We start from the raw sequence: 16965 nt of genomic DNA, 5'->3' as shown, positions 1-16965 counted from the left end.
TAAAGTTATTTACACTTTCAACGCTGAACAATCCTTACTTCGATGAATTGCATAAAATGAAATTTCTAAATGCTTCCAATTACTTCAACTTTATATCGAAAAGCGAAGATACGTCAAAAACATCTTTATATTTAACAATTTATCTTCACGAAAATCTAAAATGACCTACAAATTCAATTAATATTAATTAATGTCATCTTTTTATATATCTTGATAACGACATTTCTGAGGTACCCAGAATGTTGCCATCGCTGGTAAATTTCTAAGCGTGGCAATTCAGGTCTTTTGAAAATGAAATTTCAAAAATATAAATAAATCAATAAATCCTAACATTAACAATTATTATCTTTATTACATAAATCTATTTAATTTGATATTTTATTTTTTAAAAATCGAGTTTTACTAACGAATTTTTCTGTCTGAACTAATAAGCACTCCTGTATTATCGATATTAATGTAATACTGCCGTGTTTAAGAACTTAATTAAAGGTAAAACAATAAATCTACTTACATTTTAATTCCATGGGAGCAATACCACTTAGTAGATAATTTGAAATAAAATTGATGTTAAGATTCCATAATATTTATATTAATGAATTTTAAATTAAAAACTAAAAAATAGAAATTAGTTAAAATGAAAAAAGATCTATAAAAGTGCACAAATATTTTTAAGAACTATTTTTATTAATTTACTTTTTACACATTTTTTATAAGAGACAGTGAAGAAATATTTTTTTTTAAATTTTACCACATGACCCGCATTTCACGAATGCACTTTTTCTAACAACACATATCCAGACGATTAACTTGATATCTTAAACAGATGGTTTATTAAGACTAAATATTAATTTCAATTGCTTGTTTTTATCTATATTTGGGTGACAATATCATATAAAAAGAATTCGCTAATCTAAAAATTTTCTATTCATAGAGTAAGAATTATTAAAGCATTATACATCAGTAATCATACATAGAATATACTCTGCAAACTCATGTTTCGAGCCCACAGTCCTCCATCCTAAATATCAGACTTTGGCAAGGATGCCAAAGGTTATATCTCGGCTTTAGGACTGGTGGGTTCCAGGTTCGAAACCCTATTTCACTGATGAATTGTCATGTATGTCGGCCTGATGAGTGCAAAACATATTGGGCCAAATATCCTCCTGCTGGTGGGGTGCAGAAATTTCGTGAAGGGATGCTAACTCATTTTTTTATCTCGTCATCCGACCGGGTTCAAAGTTATATAGTATGTCCTAAAATATCCCTATAGTTTCTTTGAAACCTTACGTTTAATATAATTAACCTAAAATAGCAAAAGGCCACACTTTAGTAAGTTTAGTTATTTTAACTTTTCGCTATAAATTTACTCTAGTTCTATTTTAATCAGAAAATAGAGAGAAAGATACAGGATTCAACGCTTTCTCTCCAAACTTCCGCTCTACACCAGGAAGAGGACATCTGAACTTCGACGAATTTAATTTACATTATAACTGTATTTATAGTGGATCCATGAAATCGGGACACAAAACCTACGACCCTCCAAATCCCAAGCCACGACTCACATGAGACAGAACGTACATTTTTAGTAATACGTGTTGATGTTGCTTCGTTCAGTGCAATACAGTAAATGAAATGTATGAATAATTCGTTACCTAACTCTCCTCACTCGAGAGGACACTCTTGATCACCACTTACTTAGCACCACGATGCAAGAGAAAACATCATCTAATGAAAAAAATTAATTAGCAACACCGCTTATCTAATTTTTTATGTGGCCTGATGGGAAATTGCCGGAATCAGGTCCGGTGGGTTCCAGGTTCGAAACCCGATTTCATCGAAAAACCACCATGTAAACGTCTGGTGCACGTTAGATCCGTCGGGGCGAAATATTCTCCTGTTGACGGGGTGAGGAAGTTTGGAAAGGGTGTCTATTGAGGCGCCATCTTCGATATCTGACCCCGATTCAAAATTAAGAGTTACTTCACAAAATTTCCCTAACATTGCTTTAAAACAGGATATTAATATAACTAAACTAAATACCAAATTTTCAAAAAGTGAGATTAAAACTGAATTTTTCGTAACCAAGAACGAACTATTTATCAATAAGCTATCTAATTTTTCATTAAACATTAATTAAACATGAACATGCTCATCTGAAAAATATCAAAAATATTCATTACTGGTTTCAAAGAATCTATTATTATCCCCCTCTTTCAAAATGTCGAAAATTAAAATAAATGGTTTACTTATTAAACGGCGAATTTTAAATATGTTTCATGAAAACATCATTATTTTATTCAATTACAAAATCAAGTATACTTGCAATTTATGAAATGATAAACTATACTTTCGAACTTGCGCAAGAGGAAACTTTCTAGAAATGATGCAACAAAAGAAAGGAAAAACGATTTAACAATGCATAAGTTTAAGAATACCTTTTTAAATATCCGAGTAATTCTTTCGCCATGTTCCCATGGAAGCACTGGCGCTCGGCGACAGTCGATGCCTCTGGTACCATTATTATATACTTCACCACGTCTGAAGTTGTTTCGAAATATGTCGGGGTTCCTTCTTAATAAACGGCTGTACGCGTCGAGGATAACCTTTGCCACATCATACATCAGTGCGGATTCAGCCTGTAAAAGACAGAAAGCTCTTTATTACTTCAAAATGAAAATCCTAATAAAGACCTAGAATTTAATAAACTTCGCTTCTTATATAGGAAGCAGCCAGATGAACGCTAGAGAAAGTTTAAGAGTCAGCTATTTGTTACACTTTCATAAATATGATTTAAGGAAACTTTCCTCTCTATGAAATGATATTTTCTATCTTGATAAGATAAATTATGTTAGAGGAAAATTTGGTAGATATGTAAAATTTTAAATTTTGGAAAATAATGAAGCAACTTCTCTATTTCCTAATTAGGAGAAAATGATTAAATATATATTTCAACTCTATTTTTTATTCTCTTTCAATAATATTACAATACAATAATACTCTTTAGGTGAAATATAACATAAAGTGTGTAATAAACTGGGCTTTTTTTCTGAATATACAAAAGTATAGCAACGCATTTATAGGCGTTTTAAACCAAATTGAGCTTCAATATATATTTCAACTCTATTTTTTATTCTTTCAATAATATTAAAATATAATAATACTCATTAGGTGAAATATAAAATAAAGTGTGTAATAAACTGGGCTTTTTTCGGAATATACAAAAGTATAGCAACGCATTTATAGGCGTTTTAAACCAAATTGAGCTTCAATATATATTTCAACTCTATTTTTTATTCTTTCAATAATATTAAAATATAATAATACTCATTAGGTGAAATATAAAATAAAGTGTGTAATAAACTGGGCTTTTTTCGGAATATACAAAAGTATAGCAACGCATTTATAGGCGTTTTAAACCAAATTGAGCTTCAATATATATTTCAACTCTATTTTTTATTCTTTCAATAATATTAAAATATAATAATACTCGTTAGGTGAAATATAAAATAAAGTGTGTAATAAACTGGGCTTTTTTTGAATATGCAAAAGTATAGCAACGCATTTGCAAGCGTTTTAAAGCAAATTGAGCTTCAAAACGTATCAAAATTGGATTAACATTTTTTTTGTGTGTGTGTGTGTATAAGCAATTCAAACATTGAATAATTGAATTATTGAAAAAGTGAATTTATTCAAAATTGAAATTCAAATTGTTCATTTTTAAACTCATAACTAACTCATAAATAATTATTACTTTTCAAAAAATTACATTTGAAAGTTTACGAGATTTAATTTTAAAAATTAAATAAATTTGAATGAACGGTTAATGTTTCGAATAAGGTGATGCACTTCCTGATTAAAAATTTATTTATTCTGCTCCACTTTTCTAAAAGTTTCGCTTAATGTTTTCATGAAAAAATCGTTATTAAAGAAATCGTGTTCCGTATTCCAACCGTCGGAGTAATTCGTTTTTTTTACTACTAATGCTATTAAAGCAAAAAAAGCGTAGAAGTATAAATCTGAGCACTCCGTTTCACAAATTCTATAAAAAGGGAAACTTCAAAAGCTCCGAACAAAAATTAATAATAGAAAACAACAACAAGCAAGTTCAAAGGATAAATGGCGAATGGAAAAGACAATTTTTTAGATTCAATATCTGAATTCAGGCTATTTTTCAATACAGAGATTTTCAGTTCAAGACAAAGTGAAATACATGTTCGTGCTATTTAAATTTTGTATTTAAGCTAATACTTAGTCTAGAAACTTGAAAGCATGTTTATTAGGGTGGTACGAAAAGTTCAAATTTATATTTTCGAGTCCAATTTTATTATCTCAAATTTGATAACGTCCTCCATCCTCGCAAAACGTCTAAATATTCAAAAAAAATACAGAATTTCAGCATTCCGTGGTATTTTAATGTTACAGAGCAAAAATGTTTCAACGGGTACTGCTACATAAGGAAAAAAAAAAAACAATTTTCTGTTTAGGAAAATCTTTCTATATATCAAATCTTTTAAAACTTTTTAAAAAGTGCGATTTTTCCACAATTTTTATAAATTCTAAAAAGTATCGATTAGAATGCATGAAATGTTTCACAATTATTGCTGAAATTTATTTTCCAATTTATTGAAAATAAACAATTAGCTTGAGATGCAAATTATTTATTAGCTTGAGATGCAAACTATTTATTCCCAAAGCAGGTTATAAAATGATGTCTTTGAAGTTATATAATATGTTTAATAAAATATTTACTATTATCTCAAAAATTTTATTGCTTTAAGCCTTAATTATAGGAGCAATCTTTTCTGTTTGTTAAAAGTCTATCACTAGCAGTTTCTCAGACGCCTTGAGATTTTTTCCAATCGGTTCACAAAATGATCTTTTCCCTGTTGTTTCACCTCCTACTTGCTGAAAAAAGTGACTCAAAAGTAACTCAATAAAATGAAGAAAATTGGCAACTTAATATAGTTGTCGTCCATCATAGATTCCCAGACTGTTTGACGATAGAAAAATTCATCTTCATCATTGTTCGGCGAATTATTTTGATTCAATCCTTTCTGTAAAAAAAGTGTGCTCTTTTTTTCCATCAAAATAAATACCTAATCGTTGCTTGGAATTTCCATTGACTGATGTTTTGTAAATCATTTTTATGAATTTTTTCCTTTCCTTATCTAACGCAGTTACAGCAACAGTTACACGATTCAGATATCCATAATGATTACTAATTAATAATGCATCTTTTAGTTTTATCACCATCTGCCACAAAGATTTCTTTAAAGAGTCGGTTGGCCTGTACTCAGTTTCAATAAAATGAAGAAAATTGTTTTGATTCAATCTTTTCTATAAATAAAGAGTGCTCTTTTCCTCCATAAAAATAAATACTATATTGTGGCTTGGAATTGCATTGACTGTTACTTTGTAAATCATTTCTTTTATGGCTATTTTTCTTCCTAGTTTCGCCTCACGTAGTTACACCAGCGGTTGCATGGTCGGAAATCCATAGTGATCACTAATTAATGCTGCATCTTTTAGTTTTATGACCATTTGCCAGGGAGATATCGTTCAAAGAGTAGGTTGGCTTGTATTCAGCATCCATATTTACATCGATTTGGCAATATTTCATCTACAGGATGAGGATTGTACCAAAGGACTAGAATGGGTTAATGACCCCCTGAAGATCAAGCTTTCTTTAAAATCTAGTTTTGAATTTTCTTGTCTCCTTTATTTTCAAAAGTATCCATTTTTATTAATGTATGTTTTCTCTTAAGGCGGATAAATCTTTGATAAATGGCGGAAATGATATTTAGTTTCTCATACATACAGTTGATGTACAAGGTGATCAAAATTAAACCACTCCTACTCTGAGCTCTCTATACAACGAACTACTCAGTATCAAGGCTCCAAAATTAGTGAATATACTATTCAGAACATGAAGAGACAATTTTCAAAAAAAAAATCTATAAACACCGGTAGATGACGCTGTTTAACAGAAAATATGCTAAAAAGATACAGATAATCACAAAAGAAAAACATGTGGTATGCAATTTTTCCTTTATTGTTTCTATTACTAAAATGAAAAAAAAAAAAAAAAGCAAAAAAAAAAGTGAGGAAACTGAAACTGCCATTGTATTTGCAATTTCGCACTGTAAGCACAAAATTTTGCATACTTCCTTGGTTTACTGCTACTGTTCTAGGCATTAAAGAGATAAAACTGGGAAAATGTCATTCTTATCAGCGATGGCTTCGCGCTTTGCTTGTGAAGTTGTTTTATGAAAACAAAAGAAATGTTGCAGCTGAACTTCAACAGTTTCGTCGACTTGAGCATTTACGCAAAGGACCAGCAGGTACTAAAACATGCAGAAAAATTTTGCTATACCCCAAATGCAACAGCGCCAATGTCTTGATTCAATTACCTTTCTACAAGATGAAGCGCCTCCACACAATGGACCTGTGTACAGCAGTTTCTTCGCCAACATTTTACTAATAATAGAGTAATGAGTCATGCGTTGTCGGCAACCTAACCATCTCGTTCGACATATCTTAATCCCTGCGATTTTTGGCTTTGAAGATACTTAAAAAATCTTGTTTATCGAGGACGTCTGTTAATCTTGGCAGATTCGAAAAACAGGTGTCACTCTGCATGTGAGAAGGATCTCAATCGACCCATTAGAATCCGCTGTTGAACAAGCTGGTAAGCATCGATAAGGTCCTTGTGATTGAATATTTGATACGTTCCAATAAAATGTTTACAAATGTGTATTTTGAGTCTTTTCAACCTATTTTTTGTTGTACAGCGCCATTTATTGGTGTTTCTGGAACTAATGTTTTTCGCTTAATCAGTCTCCCCATGTCTTGAATAGTATGTTCCCAATTTTGGAGCCTTAATACTGAGTCGTTCGCTTTATAGAGAGCTCAGAGTAGAGGTGTTTTCATTTTGATCACCTTGTAAATAATATATTCACTGATTTTTGAGATATTTATATAAAATATAACACACATCCATTTCACTTTTACCACTCATACAAATAGTTTTAAAATTTTACGAAAATTGTCGAAATAATGTAGTTTTCTGTAAATTTAAGGTAAAGTAATAATAAGAAATTAATAATAGATTAATAATTGTTTTTCCATATGTAGCAATACCTGTTGCAATAAAGCATTGAAAAAAGAAGAAATCACTAAAAATAGTGAAAGGATATGGAAAATCCCTCTTTGATTTTTAAGCATGTGTCAAATCGCCAAATTGATAATTTTACATTATCCTGTAAATAGCCTACTTGGGAAATTGCAAGAGAACGGCGTTAATTATAATACCAGAGTGATTTTTTTCATTTAATGGGATATATCTAAAATGCTCCAAAGTAAATTCGTTAAATCGGCATTCATTCTCAAAATTTGAAGGATCTCACGATTCTACTGCAAGGGAAATTAGTATGAGTTCTTGTGGATATACAGGGTGGTTATAATTAAACTTCTCCTCTAAACAGCGTCCTACAACGCAAAAGGGTGAACAGATTGCAACGAAATTTGGTATATAAACTATACATAAGATGAGCTCACGGAATTTCGAAAAAATATTTTAGTTCCAAAATGTCCACCAGAGGACACCTTTTCCGGAAACACTTTAATTTTAACACAATAAACGACCAAACAGATTACAGAAATGATATTAACATTTATATAATTAGTTTCTGATCGCCTTGTCTTCGAACCTTATTATGAAAAGGTAAGGAATAAATAACAGTATGCGGTTTGAGAAAAACAGTTCAGTTTGCAGAAACAAGAAAGTATTAGGACGAAATTGCACAGGAGGAGCAGTTGTTAATCATATCCAGGATGATGTAAGGAAAGGTGCTCCATGTGACTCCCATCATTTACCTGCAAAATTTCAAGTTGATGGACAGTGTGTTCAACAGCAGATCTAACTGATCAATCGTGATGTTTCACACATGAGGCGTTATGGAGTTCTTTAAGTCATTCAATGTCCCAACACCGTCGCAACAAGATGCTGTCATCATTACAGCTTCGACATGAAACTTGACAACGACTGTAAACATTTCTTTTCCTAACATGTTTTGCATAAAGCTTCCTCTTCTTCGCAAGCATGCAAATTTTTTCCTAGAATTGACAACTTTTCCCGGTTTTACATTTTATTACACACAATTCTTCTTCTGGATTGATAATATTGTTTCTGTATTCCGTTTTGGTAATTTATTGTGTTAAATTTAATGTTTTTCCGGAAAAAGTGTCCTCTAGAGGACATTTTGGAACTCTTTTTTTTTTTTGAAATTCCGTGGGCGCATCTCGTGTATAGCCTATATACCAAATTTCGCTTCAATCATTTCATCCGTTTGCGTTGTAGGATGTTGTCTATAGGGGAAGTTTAATTATATCCACCCTTTATTTCTTCCATTAAATTAACAATTACAATTCATTTTTGTGATATTTGGGTTAAATATCAGAGATGTAAGAATCGATTCATAACATATAATGAAATATATCATTCTTTAATGTAGTTGAAATAATGCAGCACGTCTTCTAATCAATAGATATGCTGTGTAGCATGAAATTTGCTAAATTTATCCAGAATAAGTATTACCATTCTGAAGATATGATGAAAATTTTTATATTTCAATCTATTGAGTTATTATATCTGTCATGCTAAAACAGTACTTCTTAGTACAGACGATTACATTTATTTACTGCAATATAAATAATCTTGTACGTTTAGATATGATTTTTTTTATGTAATCTGGATTCAGAATTTAAAAATATTATCGAAACGGTTAAAAAAGATGTATAATTGATAAAACGCAAAATCCACAGCAGTTTTTCATGAATAAATTGAGCTCATATATGTATGAAGTTGTCTTTAAAGTGATAATAAAACTGGCTTATTGAAAATATAAAATTGCAACTGATGAATCGAGATATTTGCAATTCATATTTCTTGAATGAATTTCTTTAATTTTCTTCAAAAACAATATAGGACTGAAACATCCTACAAAAACCCTTAACAAAATAATCATATTACCGATGCCAAGTGTGTTGTGCTTCTGTTTATATTTTCTCCAATATTAATGCTTTTAAAACCAATTTCATGTTTACTTCTAAATGCTTGAATTTAGAAATTATATTGCGCAAATATTCAGCAAAAGGTGTGAATAAAATGAAGAATTAATGCAGATTCTTACCGATATATATTGGGTTCCTGCTCCAGGCCACCTATTGGGATCCAAAGAACTCCACGCTGGAACGAATGTCTGGAAATCAACACTTGTTGGTTGTAGAATTCGAAATCCTGTGACATTAATAGCCCCAAACTCTAGAACTTGACTGTTTAAGTATTCGTCCATTACCTAATAAAAGACATTGCAAGTTGAGAATATTTTGATACCACGATTACAATTCTGCTTCATAATAATAATGGTTGCATTACAGTGTCTGTATTAATCAAAAATATATTAATGAAAAGTATTATAATAGGCCTCAAAAATCAGTTCAGTATGTTTTAATGAAAGAGATGATATATAATATCCGAAGAAAGTTATAGTAGAGTCGATTGATAAAGCATGAATGTTATGCAAATTTTTATTTTAAAGTTTACATACAAACCATACTCTATTCGACAGAATATGATCGCAATCTATGAGGCATGTAATTTAGGAATGGTACAAAATTCAACCTCGGAATTAGAAGGCATTAAAATACCACAACACGAAATACGCTACATGCTATTTTTTGCTTTGTTTATGTACTGAAATTCGAGCGAAAATGATTAAACACCGGGCAATTATAACGAAGATATTTATTTATTCTTTGAGACACTTCAACAAATGATTTTTTACGTGAGTAAAAAGTCTTTAATTACAGTGATTTATTATTAAGTGAATACTTTTTGACTAAAGAACATCGCTCATAATTTTTTCATTATTTTTTTTTCTTTCTATTCAAATTTAGGCTCGACATACTATAAATCAAATATTCTGTCGGAAGCTTTTGAAAGATTAAGTGCCCATGGTACATTTTTTTTATTACAAGAGAATGGTAAATATTTCTTTCAATCAGTTGCACTATTTAGAGTATTTAGTTAATGAAGTTAAATAAATGTCCTCTTTTTAAGTTACATCAGGGCTATATTGGGTAAAAATGTTGACTTTGATAAGCATTAAAGATATTGTAATATATATATGGCATTAAAAGGGGAACAGAAAAAAGATTTTGTTTCTGCATTTTATATTGCAAAATTAAAAGTTAGAAATAAAATTATAACATATTAATTATATTATTTGAAAAAAATTATTTAAAACATCACACATTTGTCGAGATAGGTTTTAAATCTATAGAATGTCAGATTTTCTATGGTTTATAACTGGGGAACATAAGATAAAAAATCTAAAGGCAGCCAGAAAGAACGTGTAAACAATTAAAGAAGAATAGCATATAATAAACATAATCAGATAAATAATTCGCAAATTAGAAGAAATCTGTATGGTGACATAATCAGTTTTTTACAATATCGTGCCTTGCATATTTCTTTCCAGTTTGTAAAATAGCTTGATTTTTTTAACAAAATGTTGTATAAATTTTTTTAATAATAATTATTCAATAAATAATATTCGTTGTTAATGTCCTGAATAGCTTACTAATCAAATTAATTATTCTATTAGTGATGCGCAAGACTTCTAGTAACAATTTGAATTTAACTTAATTTGGTTTTGTTAAGTTAGATTAATGACTCGGTTTGAAGCCATTCGAAAGATATTTCGGAATGGATAGCATAATTGTGATCCATAGTTAGATGCCAAGGACTGAACCTGCACTTCACTCTTCGAACCGACACGTCACGTGAAAGATAAGACTTTTGTCCCTTTGTGATATCCTATTTCTAACATTTAGTAATTGATTTCACTTGAATTAAAGTATTGTTTCCTGAAACTGGATATTTTTAAAATTTTAATTATTTATTCATTTAAAAATCTTTTGTTATTTGCTCATTATCTGAAAATACTTCAAAAACGTTATCATTAAAATAACTATGCCCTTTGAAATTGTTATGTATTAATTCATTTTATAACTGGTTATCATCGTTTTTATAATATAAAAACATTAATCAGGTTATCATAAATTCTAAAAAGAAGTGTCTGCTTGAATGTTGAAAGATCTCAGATTTATCGCTTTCTTATCATCAAGATAGCCCGGCTTAAAATACTATTATTTATATTGGAATATAACAAAAGCATAAAAGGGCTATAAGTTCATCCGTGCCTACGTTATTCTCTGAAATCGAGATAACTAGTATATTACACATCTTAATAATCATTATAACTTTATCATGAAATGGGTCCATGTTAAGATAATTTCAAACGTGGAATTGTAAGAAACGGGCGGAGTGTTTAAAAAAAATCAGACATTCTTAATCATATGCAATCAACATTGATTGAAAACTAATATCTATTATCATCAAAGGTATATAGATTGTTTGTAGAAATGAAAACCATATCGCACCAATTCTTAGATATTTCATTTTCCTATAAATCCTCAATTACTGAAGATAGACAGATTACTCAAATTAAACGAAAAAATGTCCCATCAAATTGAGTTCTTTTGTTTCAAAAACTTTTTTTATGTTTATCCATTCTAGAATTTGATAATCTTCGCAGGGAAAAAAAATCGCAATATATGCCCAAGTTTAGTTTTTCAGATCTTTTGTGGGAAAGGTAGCCTCGTGTTAGAGTCTCGACTTAGAGGTTATGGGTTCGAGTATCAATTCCATAAAATTTCTGTCCCGTTCAACAGTATACCAACAAGCTTGATTTAAGTGAATAAGAATCTACTTTCGTCTTAACGACAGGAATTTATTTTTTCGTAAATGAATTGAATGAATATTAATTTTTAATGATACATTTTCTTTTAATATTTAAATACTGAAGAAAATTTTAATTAAATTTTTCATTTTATTTTAAATTGATGTTACATCAAACCAGGAAATGTATCATTCTAATCCATGTGAGGTCTAAACATTAGCATTAAACATTATTTGAAATTTTCAATGAAGTTTTATTTATTTTTATTATCCTTGTTTCAAATAAATTCCTTTACAGAAGACACTACTTAATTTAGATAAAAGAAGTTTTTTTAAAAAGAAAATTGCTAAAAGTATTTGATATTTTTTATGATTTTATTAATAAAAAATGTTTTTTTTAACCTCACTTTTATTAATATCTGAATTCATATGTATTAAAAGACCGAAATAAATTAAAAAGCCTAAATTAACTATATTCTATGAATAATCAAAAAATAATTATAAATATGTGTTCTCCGTTATTTCTTGGAATTTGTTTTACATGGTTTTACACCCTGTGACTACTTGAAAGCCTATAAGTCACTGTAAAAATTTGTGAGGCGCTTCGCATTATTCAGTGTAATATAGAATTTTGTACTATGATATGTAATTAGTCACAAGAATCTTTCCCTGAAGCTTTTTTTACGAGTATTGGGCTATATTTCCTTAGAACACATATTAAATATTTATTTTTCATTCAGAATTTAGATATTTTTAAATCCTTTAAGAGGTATCATACTTTTTAAAGAAAAAAAATTACAATCATTATTTTTTACAATATTGAAAGTTTTTTTGTCTTATCAAACTTCATTTGTATATGAACTATGAAAATTATACATTATACTTATATAGAATATCTATAATATTATTATATGATATTATATTATATATAATATAATATTATATATTATTATATGAACATTATACACTATACATTATATTGATGATTCTGTGACTGCATGACTGTAATTTTCTAGGTCATTAATAAGCTTCTATTTTTTTTTTCTTGCGCAATATCATGCAACTTCAAACATTTATTTTCAAAATATTAACAAATAAAATTCCTAACACCCTGTCGGAAATTCTAAATCCAGTAGAAAGTGAGACTTTTGTAGATTTCTTTTCATTTAAGACAATTAATTGCTTTTAATAATTGTTTAACCACATGCTTTTGATTTTTAATTAAATACAGCTCTTTTGCCATAATAAGAATAAAAAAATAGCTTTTATAACTAGTTTTATTGTTGCTTTGTAAGTTTAAAAAGTTTAAGTAAGTTTTGTAAATTGCTGTTAGAAATGTGTAGCATCATGTATTTAAGGGATGAAAAAGTTAATGGATAAAAGTTTTTATCCGCATGTTTATATAAGTTTCTTAAAAAGATAAGAAAATGAGGAAGGAAATAAATTATTCAGTGTGAAGGTGATCTGGCATGGAGCCATAAAGAGATGTTTCAACTGTTTAAAAGTTTGTTTCATTTTCTTATAACCGAAAAAAAAAACTTTTATTATCTGGCTATAGCCAATGCCTTTATTTACTAAACCTTTTTAATTTCATTTGAATAAAGTTTGTACATAAACTTGATTGCAGGTTTTAATATAAAATAATATAATGATATTAATAAACATTCAACCTATTGCATATTCAGTTATTCGCTATTTTTATCCAGTATTCGCTTTCATACTAATTTTAGATCTCAAATGAAAGCTTGATGTTGATAATATTGAATTCTCCTCTTGAAGAAAGTGGCTCATCAAATTCAAAGGAAATTCAGAACCAAAACTAAAATGAATTAATGATAGTTATTTATAAAAGCAATGTAAGAGAGGGTTTTCAAAAATTATTCTGTTGTTATATCCTAAATATGGATGTAGAAATAAGAATTTAAATCTGTGGCCGACTGAACAGCGACGGCATGTTTAAGATCCTTCAATCTTTTTCAATGCTAATGTCACAAAAAAAAAGTATAGAGAAACTTTTCCCAACAGAAATGAAATTGCATTTTATGCTGAACATCTAATTTTTTTCAAATTAATTGATTCATAGTTAACATTCTGTGTGAGCTTCATATAGAAAGCTTCTCTCTGTGACATCAGGCCGCATATATTCCCCTTTATAAAAATAATTTTATAAGAAAATAATTTAGAAAAATTATTTTGTAAGAAAACAATTTTATTCCCCTTTTTTGGAAGGATATCGTAAATAACAGAAAAATAAATAAAAGTGGTCGAAAAAATGAATAAAAATGAGCTACTGTAATTTGCTCGATATTTTTCGATTTTTGCATGATTTCATTTTACAAATACACTTTTTTTAACACATTATTAAAAGTTCAAGAATTAAATGGAATTTCAATATTTGTCCACAATTTATAGTATTACTAACTCCTTGTTAATAATTAGATTAAAAATATACGGTAAATTAATTATTTAAGAATTAAACGAAAATTAAAATCAGTAAACAAATTAGTGAAAGTGAGTAAGAGAGAATATATTGAAATCGAGTATAAAATTTTCAATTTTTTCTACTGGCTACTATGATGATTTTTAATTAAAATAATAACTATTGGATGTTTCAAAAAGGAATAATAAACCAATTTCAATAAAATAAAGTATTAAAAAATCATCTAGTATCCTGTAGCATTTGACAGTTTTATACATATAGCTAATAACTTCTATAGAAGCAATCGAAAAACTTACCAAACTCGTCAAAAGAAAGTGGTAATTACGTCTTCCCATATAAATGTCTTGCACATGGTTCACTATTATCTTCCTAGCGGTATCTGCACTACAATCTAGGACAACGTATTTGAGACTTTCTCTCTCGTTTGACTCTAATGAACGCAGAAAAGCATTCGCATCTGAAGCATTAGCTATTCTCTTCACGACTTTGACTTCTAGCTTGTATTTATCCGTCGTCAAGCGGAAGATATGCTGCAGTTTTAACAAACCTGAAAGGAGAATCAAGCAACTGTTAAGATTCTGAAGTCAGTTTCATGTGGCATCATAAGAAGAGAAAACAAGAACCATTACAATAAATAGTAGAGGTTCAGAGGAAACCAAATGATAACTGTATCAAACAAATAAAATGTTTCATGTTCATGATGTTACTAAAAATAATTTGTAAGAAAGAAATAACAAAATTATATAATTTGTTCATTAGTAAGACAGACTAATACATGTAAATTTATATATTATTAAATAGGTTAATGTTTTTAAAACTACCTCCAGTTTACTTTTAACACTGAATAAAGAATTTCTCTTTCGGCAGTATTGATAAGAAATATAATACGACCTACTTTTGTGCTGAATTTATGTCAACATTTAATAAAATATACACAACAAAAAATAAATAAAATAACATCACATTTCGCTCCAAAAGAATATAGCCTGTGATTAAAGACAAGGGCAGTTAAAAAAAACCTTACAAGATTTTTTTAATACTTTGGCCTTTCCCAGCGCTACAATATTATTTGCTACAAGAAATCAAATTAATTAATTCATAACACTAATGTACAACCCTTTGTAACAAAAATGATATATAAATAATTCTTGATGTTTTGTAAAAATCTTTACTGCTTTTAAGAAATGTTTATTCACACTTATACAGTAGTGCCTAAAACACATATTCTTACTTATTTTGTAATATAGAAATCTATTTAAGAAGTTTTATCTGTGGACTTCTAAAGATTTTTATTTTTGGTTCGCTGGAATTAATGCCTGCTGAAAATTTCAATTGTTTTCTCAGCAAAACATTTTAAACTTCAGATATTGATAAATACATAATTTACATTATTTCAAACGCCTTACACAGTTATATTACTCTTGCTTTACATTTCTCTTATTTTATCTTAAAATATCCAATTATATCATAGAGAATAACAGTAGTATTTTAAACTAGAGGTCTTTTAAATTTATTTCTGAACCTAAACCTTTATTTTAATTACAACGAAATATTAAACAATATATTAAAAGCATGCTTCATATTGAAACCTACTCAACAAAGAAAATTAAGGCAGATCTTCATATCTTTATCACACCAATGGGAAAGAAAGAAATATTAGTATTTCTAATATTTCTTTAGAAAGAAATATTAGTGGCAGAATGAAATATTAGTAGCACCAATGCGAACAGGTTTGCAAGTTTGAATTTCACTTTTGCAAAGAAATACATTGTTGTAAAAAATTCTTAAAATATTTTTAAAAAATAATTAAAAATAGAAAAACTATATATTGCAGAAATTTGATATAATTGAACAAAAAAATGTTTGAATTTTGAGATGCTGTAAAAATTTTTTTTTACTCTTATAATTTTGGAAATTATGGGGGAAAAATCAACAAAGTTTTGTTTAATTTTTCATTAAAATTCTAATCAAAATTTCAAAAAATAATTCCGTGGCGCAAATTTCCATCCTCTAAGATTTGTATGTACCAGGTTTGGTAACTCTAAGTCAAACGGTCTGGCCTGTAGAGTGCCAACACACACAGGCATATTATATTATAAGTATTCATTTAGTCTAAGTGTTCATTCATCTTTAATATAAGTATTCATTTCAAGAATAACTTTATATTCACATAAAATCTCTCACCTTTCAACTCACTGAGAAGGTATAAGTAAGGGATTTTATATTTATTTATGATATCCACAGATTCACAAAAATGATTGGGTAAGGAAGATTCATAAAACATAAAGGTTAATAAATTATTCAAAACTGAATTATTTGATTTATGTAAATTCAAATGTGGTTCGATCGATTGTATTAATTATCTAAAACCCAAAATTTATGATTTCGAATTTGCTCCTTTCAGTATTTTTGATTAATAATCTAATTAATAACAAAACTATATATGCATAATATATTTACTTAATCTCGTAAATACTGGAAGTTCATAGTGAAGCAACTCGTAGAAGTTTTGCTGAAAGGGTAACACATCCTAACTGCCTATATGTCCCTAATAATTGCCTTGATGCAAACTAAAAAATGGATAACACAAAATTTCTACTGATATAAACCATGAAATGATGCTTTAGATGCCATCGGATACTTATTTAACAATACATTTGCAACAAAAAAAATCATCAATAGGTGCTTTAAGACAGTTTCTTACATTTCGATTAACTTCTAA

The 16965-nt window shown here is 28.7% G+C and overlaps 1 protein-coding gene across 1 annotated transcript in view; it reads right to left on the bottom strand.

The window, feature by feature from the left end:
* The window catches only part of LOC129960361 (glutamate receptor 1-like), a 547350-nt gene that overhangs the window by 139158 nt on the left and 391227 nt on the right, over positions 1-16965 (bottom strand). Inside the window, exons 4-6 of the mRNA XM_056073766.1 lie at positions 14540-14790; positions 9192-9356; positions 2436-2636 (exon numbers count right to left, since the gene is read on the bottom strand). Coding sequence (XP_055929741.1) covers positions 2436-2636; positions 9192-9356; positions 14540-14790 — 617 coding nt within the window. The remainder of the gene's footprint in view (positions 1-2435; positions 2637-9191; positions 9357-14539; positions 14791-16965) is intronic.

This window comes from Argiope bruennichi, chromosome X2 (genome assembly GCF_947563725.1).
Source record: "Argiope bruennichi chromosome X2, qqArgBrue1.1, whole genome shotgun sequence".
NCBI lineage: Eukaryota > Metazoa > Arthropoda > Arachnida > Araneae > Araneidae > Argiope > Argiope bruennichi.
Note: the sequence above shows the minus strand (reverse complement) of the source record. Positions and strands in the feature narration are given on the sequence as shown.